Source organism: Sebastes umbrosus, chromosome 8 (genome assembly GCF_015220745.1).
Source record: "Sebastes umbrosus isolate fSebUmb1 chromosome 8, fSebUmb1.pri, whole genome shotgun sequence".
Lineage (NCBI taxonomy): Eukaryota > Metazoa > Chordata > Actinopteri > Perciformes > Sebastidae > Sebastes > Sebastes umbrosus.
Window position 1 is genome coordinate 24,463,498 of NC_051276.1, and position 18,745 is coordinate 24,482,242.

Genomic DNA, 18,745 nt, shown 5'->3' on the forward strand with positions numbered 1-18,745 from the left:
GATGTTGCTGGTGTGTTTTTGCTCTCCTGTGGTTTGTGAGTGATGACTGCAGCCAGGGGAGATCTGGTGGAGGTTTTTTTTCTCTCAGCAACTATTTGACGGATTATGCCTGATGGTGCATGTGGTTATCAATCTCCTTCCCAATGTCTCAAGAGCGAGACTTTGACTGTGGTAATGAATGTCTAGATGTGCCATGAACACAGAGATGCAAATGAAGTAGTGCTGCAAATAACCCCCTCTGTTAAACACATGCCTCAGATCACACAGGGTTATAATAATAATGGTTCCTGGATTTCATGTAATATTTCACTCTGTTTTAATTCTCTAGTCTAGTCTGTGAAGATTGGTCCTGATCTCTTTTATGCTCTTAAGTGGATCACTTTTCTGTGTGTCTGCAGGACTTCTCGTGCTTTTCAGATGGCTCGTGTTCACAGTGGTGGTGCCCGCCTGGCTGCTCGCCGCTCCGAGCGCCATCCGCGAGCGTCCCTGCCCCCTGAGCTGTAGATGTGACGGGAAAATAATATACTGCGAGTCCAATGCCTTCCGTGATGTGCCGAGCAACGTGTCCGTGGGCACGCAGGGCCTCTCGCTGCGTTACAACAGCCTGATGAACCTCAGATCCCACCAGTTCGCAGGCCTGAGTCAACTGGTTTGGCTCTACCTCGACCACAATTACATCAACGAGGTGGACGGACAGGCCTTCCACGGCATACGGAGGCTCAAGGAGCTGATTCTCAGCTCCAATAAGATCACGCAGCTGAAAAACAACACGTTTCACGACGTTCCCAATTTACGCAATCTAGACCTTTCCTACAACAAAATGCAGGTTCTCCAGCCCAATCAGTTCGTGGGTCTACGGAAGCTACTCAGTTTACACTTGAGGTCGAACTCCTTAAAAACGGTCCCAATGCGAGTTTTCCTCGACTGTCGCAACCTGGAGTTCCTCGATATTGGCTACAACAGGCTACGGAGCCTCACGCGGAACGCCTTCGCAGGACTCCTTAAGCTCATCGAGCTTCACCTGGAGCACAACCAGTTCTCCAAGATCAACTTCGCTCATTTCCCCCGCCTGACCAACCTGCGGGCGCTCTATCTGCAGTGGAACCGTATCAAACTGCTGACCCAGGGCCTGCCGTGGATGTGGACCTCCTTGCAAAAGCTGGACCTCTCTGGCAACGAGCTCCAAGTGTTGGACCCGAGCACGTTCCAATGCCTCCCTAATCTGCAGACCCTTAACCTGGACTCCAACAAGCTGAGCAATGTGTCCCAGCAGGCGGTGGAGGCTTGGATCTCCCTCACCACCATCAGCCTGGCTGGTAATTTGTGGTACTGCAACCCCAACATATGTCCCCTGGCGGCCTGGCTCAAGGACTTTAAGGGCAACAAGGAGTCCACTATGATTTGTGCCGGCCCCAAGGAGGCACAAGGAGAGAAAGTGACCGATGTGGTGGAGACTTACAACATCTGCACGGCGACGCCGGCCCCCGTGCCCTCGACGACATCGCCCCTCACTTCTGCGTTCCAACCTGAGCTGCTGCCGCCTCTCCCCACACAGTCTGTGGCGGATAAGAAGCTGATCTGGAACAGGACAGCTTCCCCTACTCCCTCCGAGGCCTCCCCCACCATCTCCCTGCCAGACACTGAGTATGTGTCCTTCCACAAGATCATAGCCGGCAGCATGGCCCTCCTCTTATCCGTGGCTATAATTCTCCTGGTAATCTACGTCTCGTGGAAGCGCTACCCCAGCAGCATCAAACAGCTTCAGCAGCGCTCGGCGGTTAAAAAGCGGCAGAAAAAGGCACGGGACACCGAGCGCTCCCTCAATTCGCCGCTGCAAGAGTACTATGTGGACTACAAGCCTTCACACTCAGAGACTATGGATGTGCTGGTTAATGGGACAGGACCTTACACATACACCATCTCAGGCTCCAGGGAATGTGAGGTATGACCGTTGCCCTCCAAAAATCCATTTCCACTGCGAAGGCATGAGAGGTAAATTTTCTAACAATCCGCGGAGAAATTTTTTTTTCTCTCCTCCTCCTCTTCCTCTTGTCTGTTTTTGGGATAAGGAAGCAGAGGTCAGCGCACGGTGACTTGTTCTACAGCACGCTGGGTTTGTTCAGTTCCATATGATTACCCAGCTGTTGCTCTGAATCATACAGTTTTATTGCTGAAATATGATTCCCATTAGCTGAAACTGCAGTGGCAGCTCCTCTCCCTGGAGGACTTAACATACAGAAAGATGCACAAAGTGGGTTCATCTTTCATTCCTGACACAAACCAGAGAGCTCATTGATGAATCTACGTATTATCATCCAGCCTATTATTTATTCACAAATGGCTTTGCCGTCCAGAATGAAATGATAAAAAATGATTAGATCAAGTCACCGTGCAGGTGGTCCTCTCCTATCCTGTGGGTTTGCTACAACAGCTGTAGTAGCAAACGCACCAGTCGTGTGAGTTTTGCTATTTGTTTTGTGTTAATATGTTAATATTTGCACTCATACCAGCTGATCATATATCCCATTCTCCTTTTTCTGCCTCTAGCAATCATGTACTTAAGATTTTACTCAGGAGTTTAATTTACAAAGTTCAAAAAGCCACCGCAGGCTGGAGAACACCATAAAGGCCTGCAGCCAAATAAAAGATAAATTATGCATTTGGGCTCGATTTCTGTCTGGCTTTACCGCAGTAACAAACTTCATTATGCTGCTTTTGTTTAATCTCATGGAAGATAAAGAAAGTATTCGGCTACAAAAGTGAAACTTTAGTCCCAAAAAAGTTTAATTTCTCATCCTAAAGCCAGACTCCGTCACATGGCTGACTCTGAACCGGTGTACGGCACTGAGGGATTGAGCCTTGACAGAAAGACTAATCAATTTGCTAATGCTTAATTAGGCACTTTTTTTTTTGCCTGTGTAATCTTTTTTCCCTCTAATGCTATGTATCTGTCTTCTTTTGACCAGCATCTTCTTTATTATTATTAGCCAGTGTGATTAACAGGACATGTTGTGTTGGGTCAGACGTCTTGTCTCTGGAATCTTAGCTGCACTTTTAGTCAGACTACAAGCACAGGAGACGTCTTCCTTCCGTGCTGTATCTTGCTCAGCTCATTTCCTTTATTCAACGTGGACACTATTAAACCTGCAGGAGGCAGAACGTTTTTGGCACCATTGGGCAAAAAATTCCATAACAACCTCTCAGCATATTATAATTCAAGTGTCCTGAGAGAAAACTAGACTTCTGCACCTCCTCTTGGCTCTGTTTTCAGGCTTTAAAAAAATCTAGCCCGTGACTTAAGACTTTGGCCAATCACAGGTCATTTCAGAGAGAGAGCGTTCCTATTGGCTGTGCTCCGGCTGGTGGGCGGTGCTTGGTATTTCCTCAAGAGATCTCAACATGGTGGCCGGATCACAAACTTTCTCATTTTACAGCTAAACAGTACACTACAAGATGTTTCTGATAACATTTGAGGTGAGAAATAGGCATTACAGTAACAGAATATTGATCCATATTTGATCAGCGCTGCCTAGTTTGACCATTTGACCAGAGTTTGCGAGTAATTGGCAGCTGCTCAGAGACGGCAGGCTCCAGCTCGGCTCTGATTGGTTGTTTTCCTCTGGTCTGTGAAATCTTGCCATTAGGAGCACCGGAGGTCACCGGAGGACACAGAGGCACATGATTTTGTTCTCATGCACTACTGTCAGGATATAGTGATCGTTTTATAAAAACAACTTTTTTAAATCATGTATGCTCCAATGTTCCCACTGCTGCTTTAATCATTTCATAACATCATTTAAGTCAGCTGATTGCGCTGTCGCACCTTGAATTCTTGTTGTGTCTTTTTTACTAAGGTCACTGGAGAGGCCAGCACAAATATGTTTCATTGTTTCCAGCAATGCCGCACACCATGAGGTACACAGGTAGCTCAATCAGCTCTTTGTCAGATTATCTGCGGCAGAGCATTTTTTCTCAAACACAAAAAGAAGCTCGAGGTGAGACGGTCGCCTCATCAATCTTGTAGCTTTCATGTGAGAACGTGGCATGGGAGCATTAAATGGCAGACCTAATGGGGCTTCTGCTAGCTAGAATAACTAATAGCCCATCAGAGGTAAGGAGCCGAGACTTCCCTCAGCTTTGTTATTCCTTGCCCTCTACAGCTCAAGGGAGCGGCCTTAGTTGTTAAAAAATGTAATGGGATTTTTTTTTTTTCTGTATGTGTTGCATTTTGTGCCAAACACTGCAATGTAACCTAAGAACACATCAGGGAAGTCTCCAAACCACCACTAGCAGATCTTTATGCAAGTTAGAGTGGTGCGTTTACACCATAGACTGTATATAAAGATGGACGACATGACAGCTTCCCAAAAGTGAAGCCAAAACATCTTGATTGCCCCCTGGTGGCTGGCTGCAGTGTAGGTCATAAATCTCACCCCCTCCATGTTAGTGGATGGGACATGGGCCAAACTAAAAAGTCAAAGTACACGTCAAATACATTCTTCCCCAGAGATGGTTTCTGTCATTTTAAGTAATTTTTATCATGCTGATGTATGTTCAAGTGTTAATTTGCTATATGCTATAAAAAGGTGGTGCGACATCATGATTGACAGCTGTGATTGACTTCTGCTCTGAGTGAAGTAGTCATGGAGCCGGAAAGGAGATGTAACTTTAACTTTCCACAACCGTCACTAGTCTGTGTAATAGAACATATCTGAACATACATGATCATAAATGTAGTTATAGAGATATTATGGTTAGTTGTTGTGTCTTTCTAGCCAAACAGCTACCGTGGTGCTAACGTAGCAGGTGGCTGGCTCACGCTAACAAGCTGTGGCCGTGCTCGGCTCAGGATTGGCTCGGCTCGGGATTGACTCGGCCGGGAACTCCATACCACAGCTCCAGCCCCCCCGCCCCGCGATCGCTACTGTGCGGACTCTGGGTTGTGGCTAGAAGGGAGCCCGTAAACTGGGGAAACTCTCACGAGATTGTTAAGGTTAGGCATGGACCTCGAATAGTTAAGGTTAGGATAGGTCGTCGTGCAGCGAGTCTTGAGTTTTTGCAAGTTCTTGCAGATCTCAGATCAGATATCGCAATTTGCGGGCGCCCTTCTAGACACGACCCAGAATCTGGCTTCAAATGACGTCAAAATCTCAAGATGGCAGTTCCCGTATCCAGGATATTTTGGCTTCACTTTTGTACAGTGGGAGGAAGTAGAGACACGTCGTCCGTCTATATATACAGTCTATGGTTTACACTTTCAAACTGTTTCAAACGGCTGCATTATTTGATCTTTTGCAGTATCATGTTTATTGGCCTTGTAGCTTGCATCAGAATTCAGTGTAGGTCGCAGTGCAAGGAGCCTATGATGTGCAGTGATAGTGTCTAGGGCTATTAGCATCACAATACAGGCAATGCAGCACAATCTCTCCTGATATATGACAAGGAGTTTCAGTTTTATTGAATGGCACACAGCGGAGACTGGAGAGTGTCAAGAAAGATGGAAGTGATAGAGATAAATATCTGAAAAACAGGCTCAAAAGCCACAGTCAGAAACAAATGCCCCAACCCAGTGAGCCCCCTGCACATTATTTTAGCTACCCCAGATAGCAAGCACTTAGGCTATTAGCTGCATTTTCAATTAGGAGAAAGAGCTTTGTAATTGAAGCCTGTTATCTTCCGCACATGCCCAGACCTACACACTCGGAGTAAATTTGTTTCTATAGATTTCCTCCAGCACAGCTCAGCAGGTTGGCGTCGACACTGCAAACTGAACTGAAGTGTGAATTTAGAATGAACACTTTGAACTGTGCGGTTCCACGGTCTTCCTGTGGCACATTATTAAAAAAAAAAAAAAAAAAAAAGAAGCCCTCTCTCCCTCGAATGCCATCCTCTTCTGTGCTCACAGAGCAGCTGCAGTGGTTGACGTCCACCCACGGATCATCCCCTGCAAAGTTAGTTCAGAAAAATATTACAGTGAAGAGCCTCAGCCAAAGGAGATTCTTGTATTTGGGCAGCATTTGCAAGCATTAATAAGGTGAGGAGATCCTGCTCATGGATAATTAAAGTAGGCTGTGAGAGAGCAGATGAAGTGAAGAGAAAGGAAGCTGCTGGTGCATCTAACTGGCGAGTCTAAAAATAATTACAATTTTCATCTTCACTAATTTTTTCAAGCTGACAGGGTCAGCAGCATTGTAATGTTAACACTCCGGTGAGCAAACAGTAACAATTTAGGCCAGCACAAGCCGTAATCACACATTAAGTTGTTTCCAACACTCAGAAATGTGGCACCCCGCATCTACCTCCTGGTTATATTCAAAACTAATGGCTCCTATGGATCTAACCAGTGTTTGCCTATTACAAATCCTGCAGCTGTGGCTACATTTTAGTCAACAAACATTTGTTTAATTTTGAGGCTCCAGAATGTGAGCCCTGTCTTTAAAATGTCACGAATAAGAAACAAAGATGATGAGCGATCAAAATATACTGCTTCGGCTTGCCAGGACGGCAGCTTGCACTTCATCTGTGCGTAAATGCACAGAAGGCAGGCTTCCATCATGTGGAGGAAGTTTGACAGCTTTCAATATTTGTCGTTCACTTGCCAAGTAAAGGTTAGCCACATGAGTAGAGAACAGTGTCTAAAAAAAGACTTTGACACATCATTTTGTACGTATGCTCTGGGAAGAAGCACGTATTGGTGTAATTTATGATAATACAACACATCGTATAGTGCAATGAAAGGTAACACACACACTGTATGACAAATGACACTTCATTTGTGTTTTCAGTTATTCCATAAAAAAGCAATATCTTTCGCCATTAATTCTCATTTTTCTTGGTCGTCTTCTTGTTTGGTGGAATCGAAAATTACTGTAACTGCAAGACTGGATGGCAATGATCCATGGGACCAAAGAAGTCGACTACTAAGCTTTTATCATACCTGATGATTTTGTGAAAAATGGGCTTTGGTCAACTTGACTCAAACCCAACTGCAGCAAAGTGCGGGGAGAAACAGACTTTTAAGGGAATTGGCTGTAATGGCTCTTCCAAAACATCATTTTTCTAGTGTAATATATCACTTGTCATCAGTGGTGATATAAAACAAATCACTGCAATAGATTTTTGTGCACGACCACAGAGGCTCAATATCCATGGTTACATTGGGGACCTGTTGGTCATGTTTATATAACTATGGAAATTTAACGTTTTTCCTAATGGAAGTTTCAAATTCATATTTTTTTCTGCAGACAAGCCAAATTAATTGCTGCAATGTTATAACTCATATTTTAGATGTCAAAAAGGAATAACTACAGGACTAGTTCGCCATTTTTGCTCTTTGTGACAAATAAACAACAAGAAAATGAAAAATAAAACACTTTTTCAATAACAGATTTGTGCAGGCAGAGGACCAGAGGAGGAGTTTCCTTTTAGCGAAATGCTCAGAGTTAATTTTCCTCTGGTAAACAGCTACGCAGTGTAGCCTATATGTCTAGGGCTTTTATTGTGAAAGGTTAGAATAGAAGGAGTGGATCTGGTATGCACTCAGCGTTGCTAGATATACGATAATTATAGTATTTGTGCGATAATTTTGCTCTCTGTACGATGTACGAATAATAATGCCCAAAAGTGCCATAATGTATGATAATTTGACCATTTTGTGACGATTACAATTAGTTGGTTTTAGTCCGCACTGTCTCATTTCAATTAATTTCCAGATGGATCCTACATCTGTGTTTACGCTTCTCTTCTCACGTGACCTTTTTCCAGCCAATCATGCTTGAACGTCACTCGCAAGCACAGCTGCTCAATGCTCATTTGAAGAGAGTTTGAACGAGAGAGAGCTTTGAATGCACCAGTTATTTATTTAAGTTATTTTATATTAATTATGTTATAATTTTACGGCCTTAACTGTTTTCTTGCAGAATATGAACAGGCTTCCAGTCAGGCTGTCATTTAATTTAATCTTTTAATAGTAGGCTGTTACACAAATTGTCAGACTGGTGGACTTATGGACACCCCCCTTGTCACATGTTACACATTTACACCTATGTGTTCTCGTGACTCAAATACGATAATTTTCCTCAAAATACGATAATTTTAAGCCTGTGGTACAATAGTTTAATATTTCCCATTGCGCTGCTGTGAATAATAAAGTTTGCCATCTTCGCAACGAGATTGGTTGATGCCTTTATTCACGGTACGAAAGATACAAAATTACGGAAAAAATTCCATTGCTTTTTCGCCGGGTATTATTCGCGTTCTGTGTTAAAATTCTTCTGTGTAAAGGCCTTTAGATGGATAGCACTCTCAGGTCTGTGTGCTAAATATGAAGCTACTGCCGGTTAGCTTAGCTTAGCATAAAGACTTGAAACTGAGGGAAACAGCTAGCCTGGCTCTGTCCGAAGGGAAAAGTTACGACCTTAACTTTGTGTCTCGGGGAACACAAGGAGTAACATAGAAAGTTTGCAGAAGAAATGGGACCAACACGGCAAGAAAAGGCTGCTGAAGCACTTAAAGTATAAAACTGAGTGACATTTATTTATATGAAGATGATTAGCATAGAAAACAAATATTACAAAAACAGAAGCAAATAAGACGTCAGGGACTCCGAGGCTAAAATAACAACAAATAAAAGAACCCACACTAACTGGCAAATAAAAACTCCATTATTGTACTGAATCAAACAAAAAGAGAATATTAAATAGACACAAAATAGGAGAAAAGGAGAAGCAAAAATAAACAGCAGAGAACCCTTACAAGGCTTCTTTAATAAAGTCACCAAGACTAACAAAGACAAAGGATCAAGGACTAACAGAGCTGTGTCAAGATGCTATCAAAGAAAACACAGTTTCCCCAGTTAAACTCAACAGACAGGTCAGGGGCAAGAGGACAGGGACACTGGTTCTGAGTAGATACAGTATATATTATACAGCTCCACTGACTGATCCACAGCTCTCGTCCAACAACTCTAATCTATCTAAATCTAATAGCACGTCTAAGACCCTGTTTACACGTATACAGATATTTTAAAAAACGTATATTTTCCTCTACGTTTTGGCCTCTTGTCCATATGCAAACAGAGTTTTGGGTCACAAAAATGGATATGTTTGCCTTCTAAGGTGCAGCTTGATTAAAAATTCTGGTTACTTTGTATCAGTGTGGACGCGACCGCTTTATGAAAATAACTTTTTTAATCATATTTGCTCCATTTCTACCCACTGCAGCTTTAAGTATGAAATGTATCTAAAACACAGAATTTAAACAGCGTCCCTTTTCGTTCTGGTCCAGGCTGTGATTTCACGCCGAGTTAAAACGTAGCAGTGGGATTCATTAGCACACACATAATCAGACCTGTCTTTGTTTGTGTTAAGCACCTCTCAGGTTGCTCTGTGTGTGGGGTGAGATCTCCCCCAAATAAACATACTCTGCGATATTTATGATTCTGACTTTTGGCAGATGTTCCTCGTGGAGATGTGATGTCTGCGCCAGTGAGGAGGTGGAATACATTTAACAAGCCTAGCAGCCACAGAGATCTGTGCCTGTAATCTAACATGGTTTGTTTAAATGAATACGGCAATTCTGTTGTTTCATAATAATTAATCTTACCATCTCTTCCTTCATCCAATTGATGTTTTCACGACTTTATTATTCTCATTATGATGTGCTAATAGAACATGCCCCGGCCTGCTAATAGCTTAATCTGGCACAGGCGTAAAATATGATGTTGTTCCTCCACGCTTCAACACAGACGATATTGAATTTCACTCTGGGTTAGATGTACTTATTTACAGAACGTATACTGCTATTTGTGTCTCTGACTGATCATTGCAGACTCTGGCAGAGGCCTAAAGCCAGACAAGTGATGGTCGTAGGTAGATCACTGCGAAAACATTTAGCTGCTGAGGAAAAAAGAAATGAAAGTCATCGCTTTCCTGACCTCCAAACCTCCGTTTTAAATTGAGGTCAGCACTGATTGACAACATCATTAACTCCGATATGCACTTGATATTACACAATAACCTGGTCCTTCACTTGAGCCATGATCAAATTAGCTTGTCTGTTATAAACAAATCAGGTGAGTCCGAACATACTGTACCATATATTGTAACAAAGAACTCTGGAAATTATAAAATGGAATTAAAGGACTCATTTTTATCCAAACTAGATTGGGTGAAAGAAAAAAAAGACCACTGAGATAAATCAAACTAATTCACCCTTTCCCATCACACAATCTCCAGTGGTCCTCGGCTCCTGCAGCCACACATAAACCATGATGAATATTTAATGGGATATTAAACTTCTCTTCTCTTTTGTGTTCAAGGCCATTTTGTTCCGGCAATAGTTAATCAGCTGAAACCAATTTAGTGTTAATTAGAAGCATGTTTTGATGGATGGAAACCCTCTCTGATAGTGAATATCTCACATTCCACTCAGTGAAAACAACTGATGCCAAAAATCAATTGGCTGTTATTGAAAACCAGGGTTGAGCAACAAAAATGAAGTCTACAGCTATGCTAAGCCCTGTGAGGCTATACCAGTGGCTTACCTCCAGGTCTGAAAAGTGAAGCCAATGCTGAAGTGCCTTAAACTTGCATTCTTTCTAATAGCCAGCAGGGGGCGACTCCTCTGGTTGCAAAAATAAGTCTGATTGTATAGAAGTCTACGAGAAAATGATCCTACTTCTAACTTGATTTATTACCTCAGTTAACATTGTAAACATGAGTTTATGGTCTCAATCACTAGTTTCAAGTCTTCTTCAATACAGCATGACGTTCATTTAGTAAATTATGGTCCCATTTAGAGTCAAATAGACCATGAAGCAGGGGATGCTTGTGACTGACAGGTTGCTACCACGGTATTGTCCGGTCTGGGAGTTGTCCGTGTTTTCATCTTACAATTTTAACCCTTTCAAAGTGTGTTTTCAGTTCATAAAAGTTAATTATAACCTTTTTGGTTGCCTAAAAACGTCTGCTTCAATGTTCGGTTGTACTTAGCTCCACCCTCTCATGAGACTTATGGTTGCAAAAAACCAAGATGGCGACGGACAAAATGACAAACTCAAGGCTTCAAATCGGCAGTCCACAAACCAATGGGTGACGTCACAGTGACGTCCACTTCTTATATAAACTTAATGGGTTGTACCGGAGGACACAGAGGCACAGGATTTCTTTTCAGATTACCTGTTTCATGCACTACTGTCTACTGATTTAGTGACCGTTTTAGTAAAATAACTTTTTTTAATCATATTTGCTCCATTTCTACCCACCGCTGCTTTAAGTCATAAACCAAAGATGGAAGGAAAGGTCAGGGGATTGCCAACGTTATTAGGATTAATCCACTGGGCACCCTGAATGTGCACAATTTCATGGCAATCCATCCAATAGCTGTTGAGATTATAGTAGTTATGGGACCTCTGTCGTCATGGTTACAATAATAACAACTTGGTCGAGGTTAGGAAATAATGGAGGTCAAAAGTGAAAAGAAACCAACATTGGCTGCCCATAGGAAACATGATATTGAACAGCGACCTGTTAATATAGACCCAGCTCTCCTCTTTAACTTCCTCCCTGAGTCTGTGGCGCTATAACATCGTGACAGTTTCCATCTTTGCTCCCAACAGACAACAGTCATAATTCCATATTTATCTTTTTGGGGGCATTTGTTGAAACAAATGATGCTGTTGTTTTTCTTGGGAGGACAGTCTAAAGTCTTAAATTGTCAATTTCCAGTCTTATCTGAGCAATTAATACAAATGCCTCAAAGGAACTACTTTATCAAGCAATTTTAATGTCCTGCTATTTGGGGATGTACCTTTTTTTTCTGGACTGAGTTCATTGTGTGAAGATATCTCATCCACTGCGACATTTCCAGTTGCCTGTAACTTCGGGGGCGAACATCTAGTTTTGGTGTCAGACGCACAATTTCACACGGGCATTCAACACTCCATCATAAAAGAGAAATGCATTATAGAAGAGGCACAGAAACCAATTTCTCTGCTGACAGCTGCCTCAACAGACCACAATGCAACGCAGACGCGTGATGTGCTGTGGTTTGAGTGAGGGGTGTTACTCCTTTGACTCACACTATCGCTGTTTGCTATATACTCAACGCTCACCCTCACTGCTCTGGCAGTTGTCGAAAGGCATTTAGGGAAATGCGAGAAATCACTAACTGAAGTCGAAGCAGGTGTGGCGAGTTGAGGGAAGTTGGGAACCCAAAAAAATCATTTATGGCACGTCAATGCTAAAACACTTCTGGCATGCACTGAGCACCACGGATTGATAATACGTAACAGTGTAAGTGAATCCAAGGGAGGATTTTTCCATTAAGTCTTCAGTCTGAGTTAGAGCCAAGGAACAAAAGAACTATTTCAATTCTCTGGGAGTCCGGACCAATGTTTCCCTTGAAAAAAGTATTTGCAGAAATCTGTAAATTTCTAATAATCCTTCTGAATCCCATATTGAGTGTCCTATTATGCCATATCTATCAATCAGTAATCACATGCCCTGGATTCCCTCAGTTTAAGCTTCTGCTCTCTCAATCAGTGATACTTTTGCTTTAATGGGATTTGACAGCTTATCTGGCACTTTGTGGAAAGTCGGGCACCGCGGACAGAATGAATAATATAACATGAAAGCGTCAGACATAACATTTTATGCTGTTTTATGGTCACAGCAGCCGTGTTAATTTTTCAACTCAGCTTGAAGCAGTTACTGCCTATTTAGCCCTTCATTTTATTATGATTCATTTAATTAGGGTTATTAAGTTAACTTGAATGAGATGCTGTAGTTCTGCCTACTGTGTCACTTTCATTCACTGCAAAAGAACTTGAAAGTAGCACTTGAAAGAGAATGAAGCGTTGACTTGGCACATTACGACGCGTCCCAGTAAGTTGGTGGACTACAATTTGTATCTCCAGACTCCTCCGCGTAAAGACAGGACAGTTTCTTTTATCTTTTTTTTCCGCTGGGAAAGATTTTTGAAGTCTACCTCAAGAATAGTATTGTGATTTCCCCAGAAACTAAAAACCCCTTCATCATGTAGCTACAACGTCGCTGTCTGTCTGATGGGACAAAATGGGTGAGTCAGTGAGCACAAACTCAGAATGACGCGGAATCTCCGCCAACTTCTCATCCGCCTTATTGTGAAATGCCTGTCAGGCGGCTCCATGTGTAGGGGGGAGATTTCCCTTAAAATAAGCATGGCACATTTCTGTTTGGCAGTGTTCCTACTTTTTTGTTGTCTATATAACGTAGGCACTGCTGACACAAAGACAGATATTTACTATTGAAAGACACCGTTAAACAACACCAAGAGTCCACAGCCATGCTAGCAGCTCTGTGAGGCTGTACTTGGGCACACAGCGATGCTTTGAGCTAAATGCTAACGTCACCATACTAACATTCTGTGTTTTATGGGCATTTTGAATTTGCACATTTAAAAAAAAAACTTTAGTAAAATTCACTGGAATTTGAAAATATTGCAAAAAAATGTTGTATTCTTGGCTGAGGTGGAAAAGTTTGTGAATCAATGAGTGTAAAATGCAAATGCAATGGAACCAGACCTAGCAAATATTGACTAATTACAATGCTAACATGCTGATGTGTAGCAGGTGTAATGTACACCATGTTTGCAGTTTTAGCTCAGTCCGCCAGCATGCTAACATCAGCTAATTAACATGAATCACAAAGTACAGCTGAGGCTGATGGGAATGTCATTTTGGAAGTATTTGGTCTTAAAACAAAGAAAAACATTTTTTGACCTTATAAATGAAAAGTTAAGTGATCACCAAAGTCATAAGGATTCATCATCTGGAGGACATGAATGTCTGTACCAAATATTTAGATGTTGATATGTTTCACTGGATGAGTGAAAACGTTGGCCCACTGGTGGCGTTAAATGAAAAGTGGAGAATCATGGAAGTCAGAAGAATTCCCCCTCTGTGCGCCATCTGTACCAAATTGAATATTTGCTGGCGTATAATTTGTTGTGACATGCATTGTGCGCAGGTGGAGGAAGAGGAGGGATTCATCTCTCCGTTTTGCCTCCTCGTGCCAATGTATCCTTTTCAAATCAAACAAATGGGTCAGCCCTTTGTTCCGGCAGAACATTTTTGCTCACCCCATCTGAGAGGCATGTAATACGCTCTGACCGGCCGAGTGTTTCAGCAATCAAAATCTAAAATGCTTTGCAGGCAAATATTAACCTAAATATTTCACTTCATGCTGGGCAGAATGATAGTAAACGTGGTCATTGACAGAAAAGAAAAACAACTCTATCTATACAATACAGCACTGTATGTGGGGCAGATCATCCTGTCAGGATTATATGTGCTCTGACTGAGCAAAGTTTAAACAGACCTCAGATGATTTCTTTCCCTTCAATTCTCCATTCCCCAGGTACCATACTCCATGTTTTAGTGCCATGTCTTTTCACTAACATCCTCTTCTAGCCATGTTTCCTCACTCAGTGAAAAATAAACAGGCCTACAAACTGTGTAACCTTGCAGTACAAACAGAATGGGATGCTTTGCTTGACAGTACTTTAGAGTACACTGGGACTTGTTTTGGTCAGGGAAAAGAAATTTGATGGACATTTTGGGAAATCATAACAAGGTACTCAAATAAACACACAAGAGAGCAGCAGAATTAACCAATTTTCTTGGAAATGAGCTCATTTCTCTTCTGCCATTATCAGATTAACTTGAGAGTGACATATTGAGATAAAATTCTATTTTGGTTTTTAATGTCGGTAGATGGGCCAGATTATATGGAAAATACTGAGAGCCAGTGTAAAAGGAACTTGGTTATGAGGTGAAATTATCATGTATGCATGTCATCCATTATTTCCTTCCCATCACAATGATGCAATGGATAGAACCATATTAGTTTTTGTCAAATGAGCCGCACTTCAACCAGAGATGCTTAAAGATGTTATCACTAACATATGAAAATGTCATCTTTCCTAAAGTGAAGCTGGAAGGTTGATGCCACACCACCAGGTAGTAACCTGGTAGTGGGTTAGTGCGGTTTGTTTGGGCTGGTGTGAAAGCTGTCAAGCAAACTCTTGTGCAGACGAAACAATTATACTGAGACTGCTTGAAAAGGTGGGTCTCACTTCCAAATGGACTCTGGCGTGGATTTTATGATCGCAGATATGTGACTCCAGCATGAATTCAAAAGCTAAACTACTTTGTGACATTGTGAACTTACTTTGTGTACTTTGGCAGTTCATCAAGTCCATTAAAAAGTGCATAATGAAGCGACCTCGGAAATATACAGTAGCTCTTTTTCTTTTTTCTCCAGTCTCCACCTGTTTGCCATCTAAACTGGAAGTTTTTAGATGACAGTCTCTGTCTGTCTGTCTGTCTGTATGTCACCCTGTCCTGTCCTTTTTCTTGAGAACGGATCGACTTCACACTTTTCGGGTGTATTGGACCCAACGAAGTGCAGTGTTGAGTGTGAGCTCTTGAGATCAATGGGACATATTTAGTCTTGCACAGTACACACTGTGTTCTGTGTTGAGAGGGGACCACTATTACGTCATGTCATACATGTATTGCGGTATTAACTGTTACACCGCAGAACGGCATGCTGGGTATAGTTCACTCTCCGTCGCTCGCTACAACATTAACCGTAACACCGACAAACGGCATGGTGGGTACAGCTCACTGTCCGTTGCTTGCAACAATTAACTGTTACACTGCAGAACGGCATGCTGGGTAAAGCTCGCTGTCCGACGCTCGCTACAATATTAACTATTACACTGCTGAATGGCATGCTGGATACAGCTCGCTCTCCGTCGATGTTCGTGTGAGCTTTTGCACCCAAATGAGGCGTATACTCTAGCATTGCTAGGGATGCAACTTTGTCATGGCGGGTGTATTGCTCAGGACCCGAGGGATCGCAGTGTCGAGTGTGAAGTTGTTTGGATGAGCGGTTCTCGAGAAAGCTACAAGCATCAACACTGGAGGCCAAGCGATCGTCCCGTTCCGAACAGGCATTGCGCTAGTTATTCATAATAAGCGGCCGATTTGGAGTCTAGCAATACAAATAATGTTCATAATCAGTTCTTTATGAGCACTTTGTGAGACCAGAGAACATAAATATACATATTAGAAGCTTTGAAGTGCTGCATGACCTGCTGGCAGTCACTCCAACACTGTCCAGTCAATGAGTCACTCGTCAGTCTGTATAACTTCATGTTTAAAGCTCTTGGTTCATTTGTAAAGTCAGTGAGCTCCTTAAACCAACGCAAACTGCGCCTGTGCATTTGCCCCAACAAAGTGTTTTTTAATCTGACGCCCCAATATGCATAATGTTCATTGTCAGGGCCTCCCAAAACTTTCAGAAATCACAGTAAATGTTTAATGTTATAATGGTGTCTGTATAGACTACATTCAAATATTTCGCTGGGCCCTGGTGGGGTCACCATTCATTGTTCTCTGGAAGCCACTCTGAACACCCATCGGTTGACCCAGAACGAACCCTTGAATGTGATTATGGCAACATAATCTTTTGCGTCCTCGTCCAGTAACTGTTGCTACTGGGCTTGGCTCACATCCAGCTTTGTAAATGTCCTCCCATTAGAGAAACGTTGTGGTTTGGGTTGAAATGGGGTTAGGGAACCTTCATGTTAAAATAATAACTACTTGGTTAAGGTTAGGGAATGATTGTAGTCGTAGTTTTAAAAAACAAAGTAATAAATCACACATGATGCAGAGCTCTCTCCCCCATATACTGTATGTATATGATCTAATTCTGATGAAACAAATAGATAGAAAACACAGGAGACGTGCAGGGATACTGCATGTTCTGCAGAGCATTGCTAGCACAGATAAATCAGTGGGTGAGATTATCTCTGAAGCTCGGAGGAGAGGCATTTCATCAATTTGAGATCAGGACTTTGTATTGATCCTGCAGCCCGTGCATGTTTGACATTACTGAAACCTCTCCCTGTTTTTTGGTGACTCTCGGATCTCAGACAATCCCCATTTCCATAGAGCACGGAGGTGTGAGCTCGCTGCAGTGGCAGAGCTGAGAGGTCGTGTGTTCCTGTTGCTCAAGATGAGGCTTTTTTCTCTGTTTTTTTCCCACCCACCTGTCAAACTGTTTCTTTTGTGTAAGAGTTTAACTGTATTGCACAGACACTGTCCTCATACTCAGAGGATTTTCAGCCTTTTATTTTGTTCTTCTTTAGACCTAACCCTGATTTTATAGTATACTGTCAAAGCAAACAAAATCTACCATTTTTAAATGCAAATGTGATCCTCTACATTAAAGCAGCTTAATTTAGAGTGTAATGCCTTCTTGCTAAAGATATTTTAGATGGTGGAAGCTATTTTCCCCTGCAGAGCATTTTATTGCCACAATGCATTTTTAGTGGTGATGTTTATCCAACATCTGTTACAGTGATACAGCAGCACACTTAAGATATCTCGTTTCACTCTAACTTAAAGGAAGTGCGTAACATTTCAGGGGATCTATTAACAGAAATGGAATATAATATTCAGAACTAATTTTTCATTATTGTATAATCACCTGAAACTAAGAATTGTTGTGTTTTCGTTAGCTTAGAATGAGCCCTTCATATCTACATAGGGAGCAGGTCCTTTTTCACGGAGTCCGCCATGTTCCTCCGCCATGTTTCTACAGTAGCCCAGAACGGACAAACCAAACACTGTCTCTAATAAGAGCCTTTCACCTTTTTACTAGGGATGTCAATCAATTAAAATATTTAATTATGATTAATCACATGATTGTCCATAGTTAATCATGATTAATCACAACTTAATCACACATTTGTTATCTGTTCAAAATGTACCTTAAAGGGAGATTTATCAAGTATATATTACTCTTATCAACATGGGAGTGTGCAAATATGATTGCTTTATGCAAATGTATGTATATATTTATAATTTGAAACCAATTAACAACATAAAACAATGATAAATATTGTCCAGAAACCCTCACAGGTGCTGCATTTAACATAAAAAATATGCTCAAATCATAACATGGCAAACTCAAGCCCAACAGGCAACAACAGCTGTCAGTGTGTCAGTGTGTTGAGTTGACTATGACTTGCCCCAAACTGCATATGATTATCATAAAGTGGGCATGTCTGTAAAGGGGAGACTCGTGGGTACCCATAGAACCCATTTTCATTCACCTATCTAGAGGTCAGAGGTCAAGGGACCCCTTTGAAAATGTTCATTACGTCTTTTCCTCGGCAAAATTTAGCGTAAGTTAAATATGACATGGTTGGTGCCAATGGATTCCTTAGGTTTTGTAGTTTCATATAATACCAGTATCTTCACTCTAGCTTTAAAAGTGAGCATGGTACAACCTAAAAAGCACAAGTTGCGTTTTCTGCGTTAAAGAAATGATTGCCGTTGAAACAAATTTGCGTTAATGCGTTATTATCGCGTTAACTTTGACATCACTAGCTTTTACGTTACCTGAAGCCCACTTTAGTTCTCCGATATGCTTGTGAAATTGCGGCAACGTGGGCCACAGAGTGCAAAACCGTGCTACCGCCAGGCGCCGTCTGACTTCCGTTGCTAGCTTGGAAAGGGAGGAGTGAGCGGAGGGGTACTCAGTTGGCTGCAATCTGCAACCACACCGCTACATGCCGCCAAATCTTACACACTGCAGCTTTAACATTTCAATTCCATGACCCACTTGAAATAGTGGAGGAAGGGGCTTCATGCATTCAGATGTCTCAGAAAACAAAGCTGCTGGTATGAATC

The 18,745-nt window shown here is 42.0% G+C and overlaps 1 protein-coding gene and 1 long non-coding RNA gene across 3 annotated transcripts in view; both read left to right on the top strand.

Moving 5' to 3' along the window:
• The window catches only part of LOC119493538 (leucine-rich repeat transmembrane neuronal protein 4), a 52,723-nt gene that overhangs the window by 1,077 nt on the left and 32,901 nt on the right, over positions 1 to 18,745 (top strand). The window contains exon 3 of one of the 2 annotated variants that reach the window (XM_037778918.1): positions 399 to 1,942. In XM_037778918.1, coding sequence (XP_037634846.1) covers positions 399 to 1,942 — 1,544 coding nt within the window. Of the gene's footprint in view, positions 1 to 398; positions 1,993 to 18,745 lie in introns of both variants that reach the window. The other variant, XM_037778920.1, reaches the window with a different exon arrangement.
• LOC119493539 lies at positions 3,609 to 18,329 on the top strand. Its single transcript, XR_005207982.1, has 4 exons — positions 3,609 to 3,655; positions 11,145 to 11,274; positions 11,899 to 11,903; positions 18,319 to 18,329. It is a non-coding gene; the product is annotated as an uncharacterized LOC119493539 (long non-coding RNA).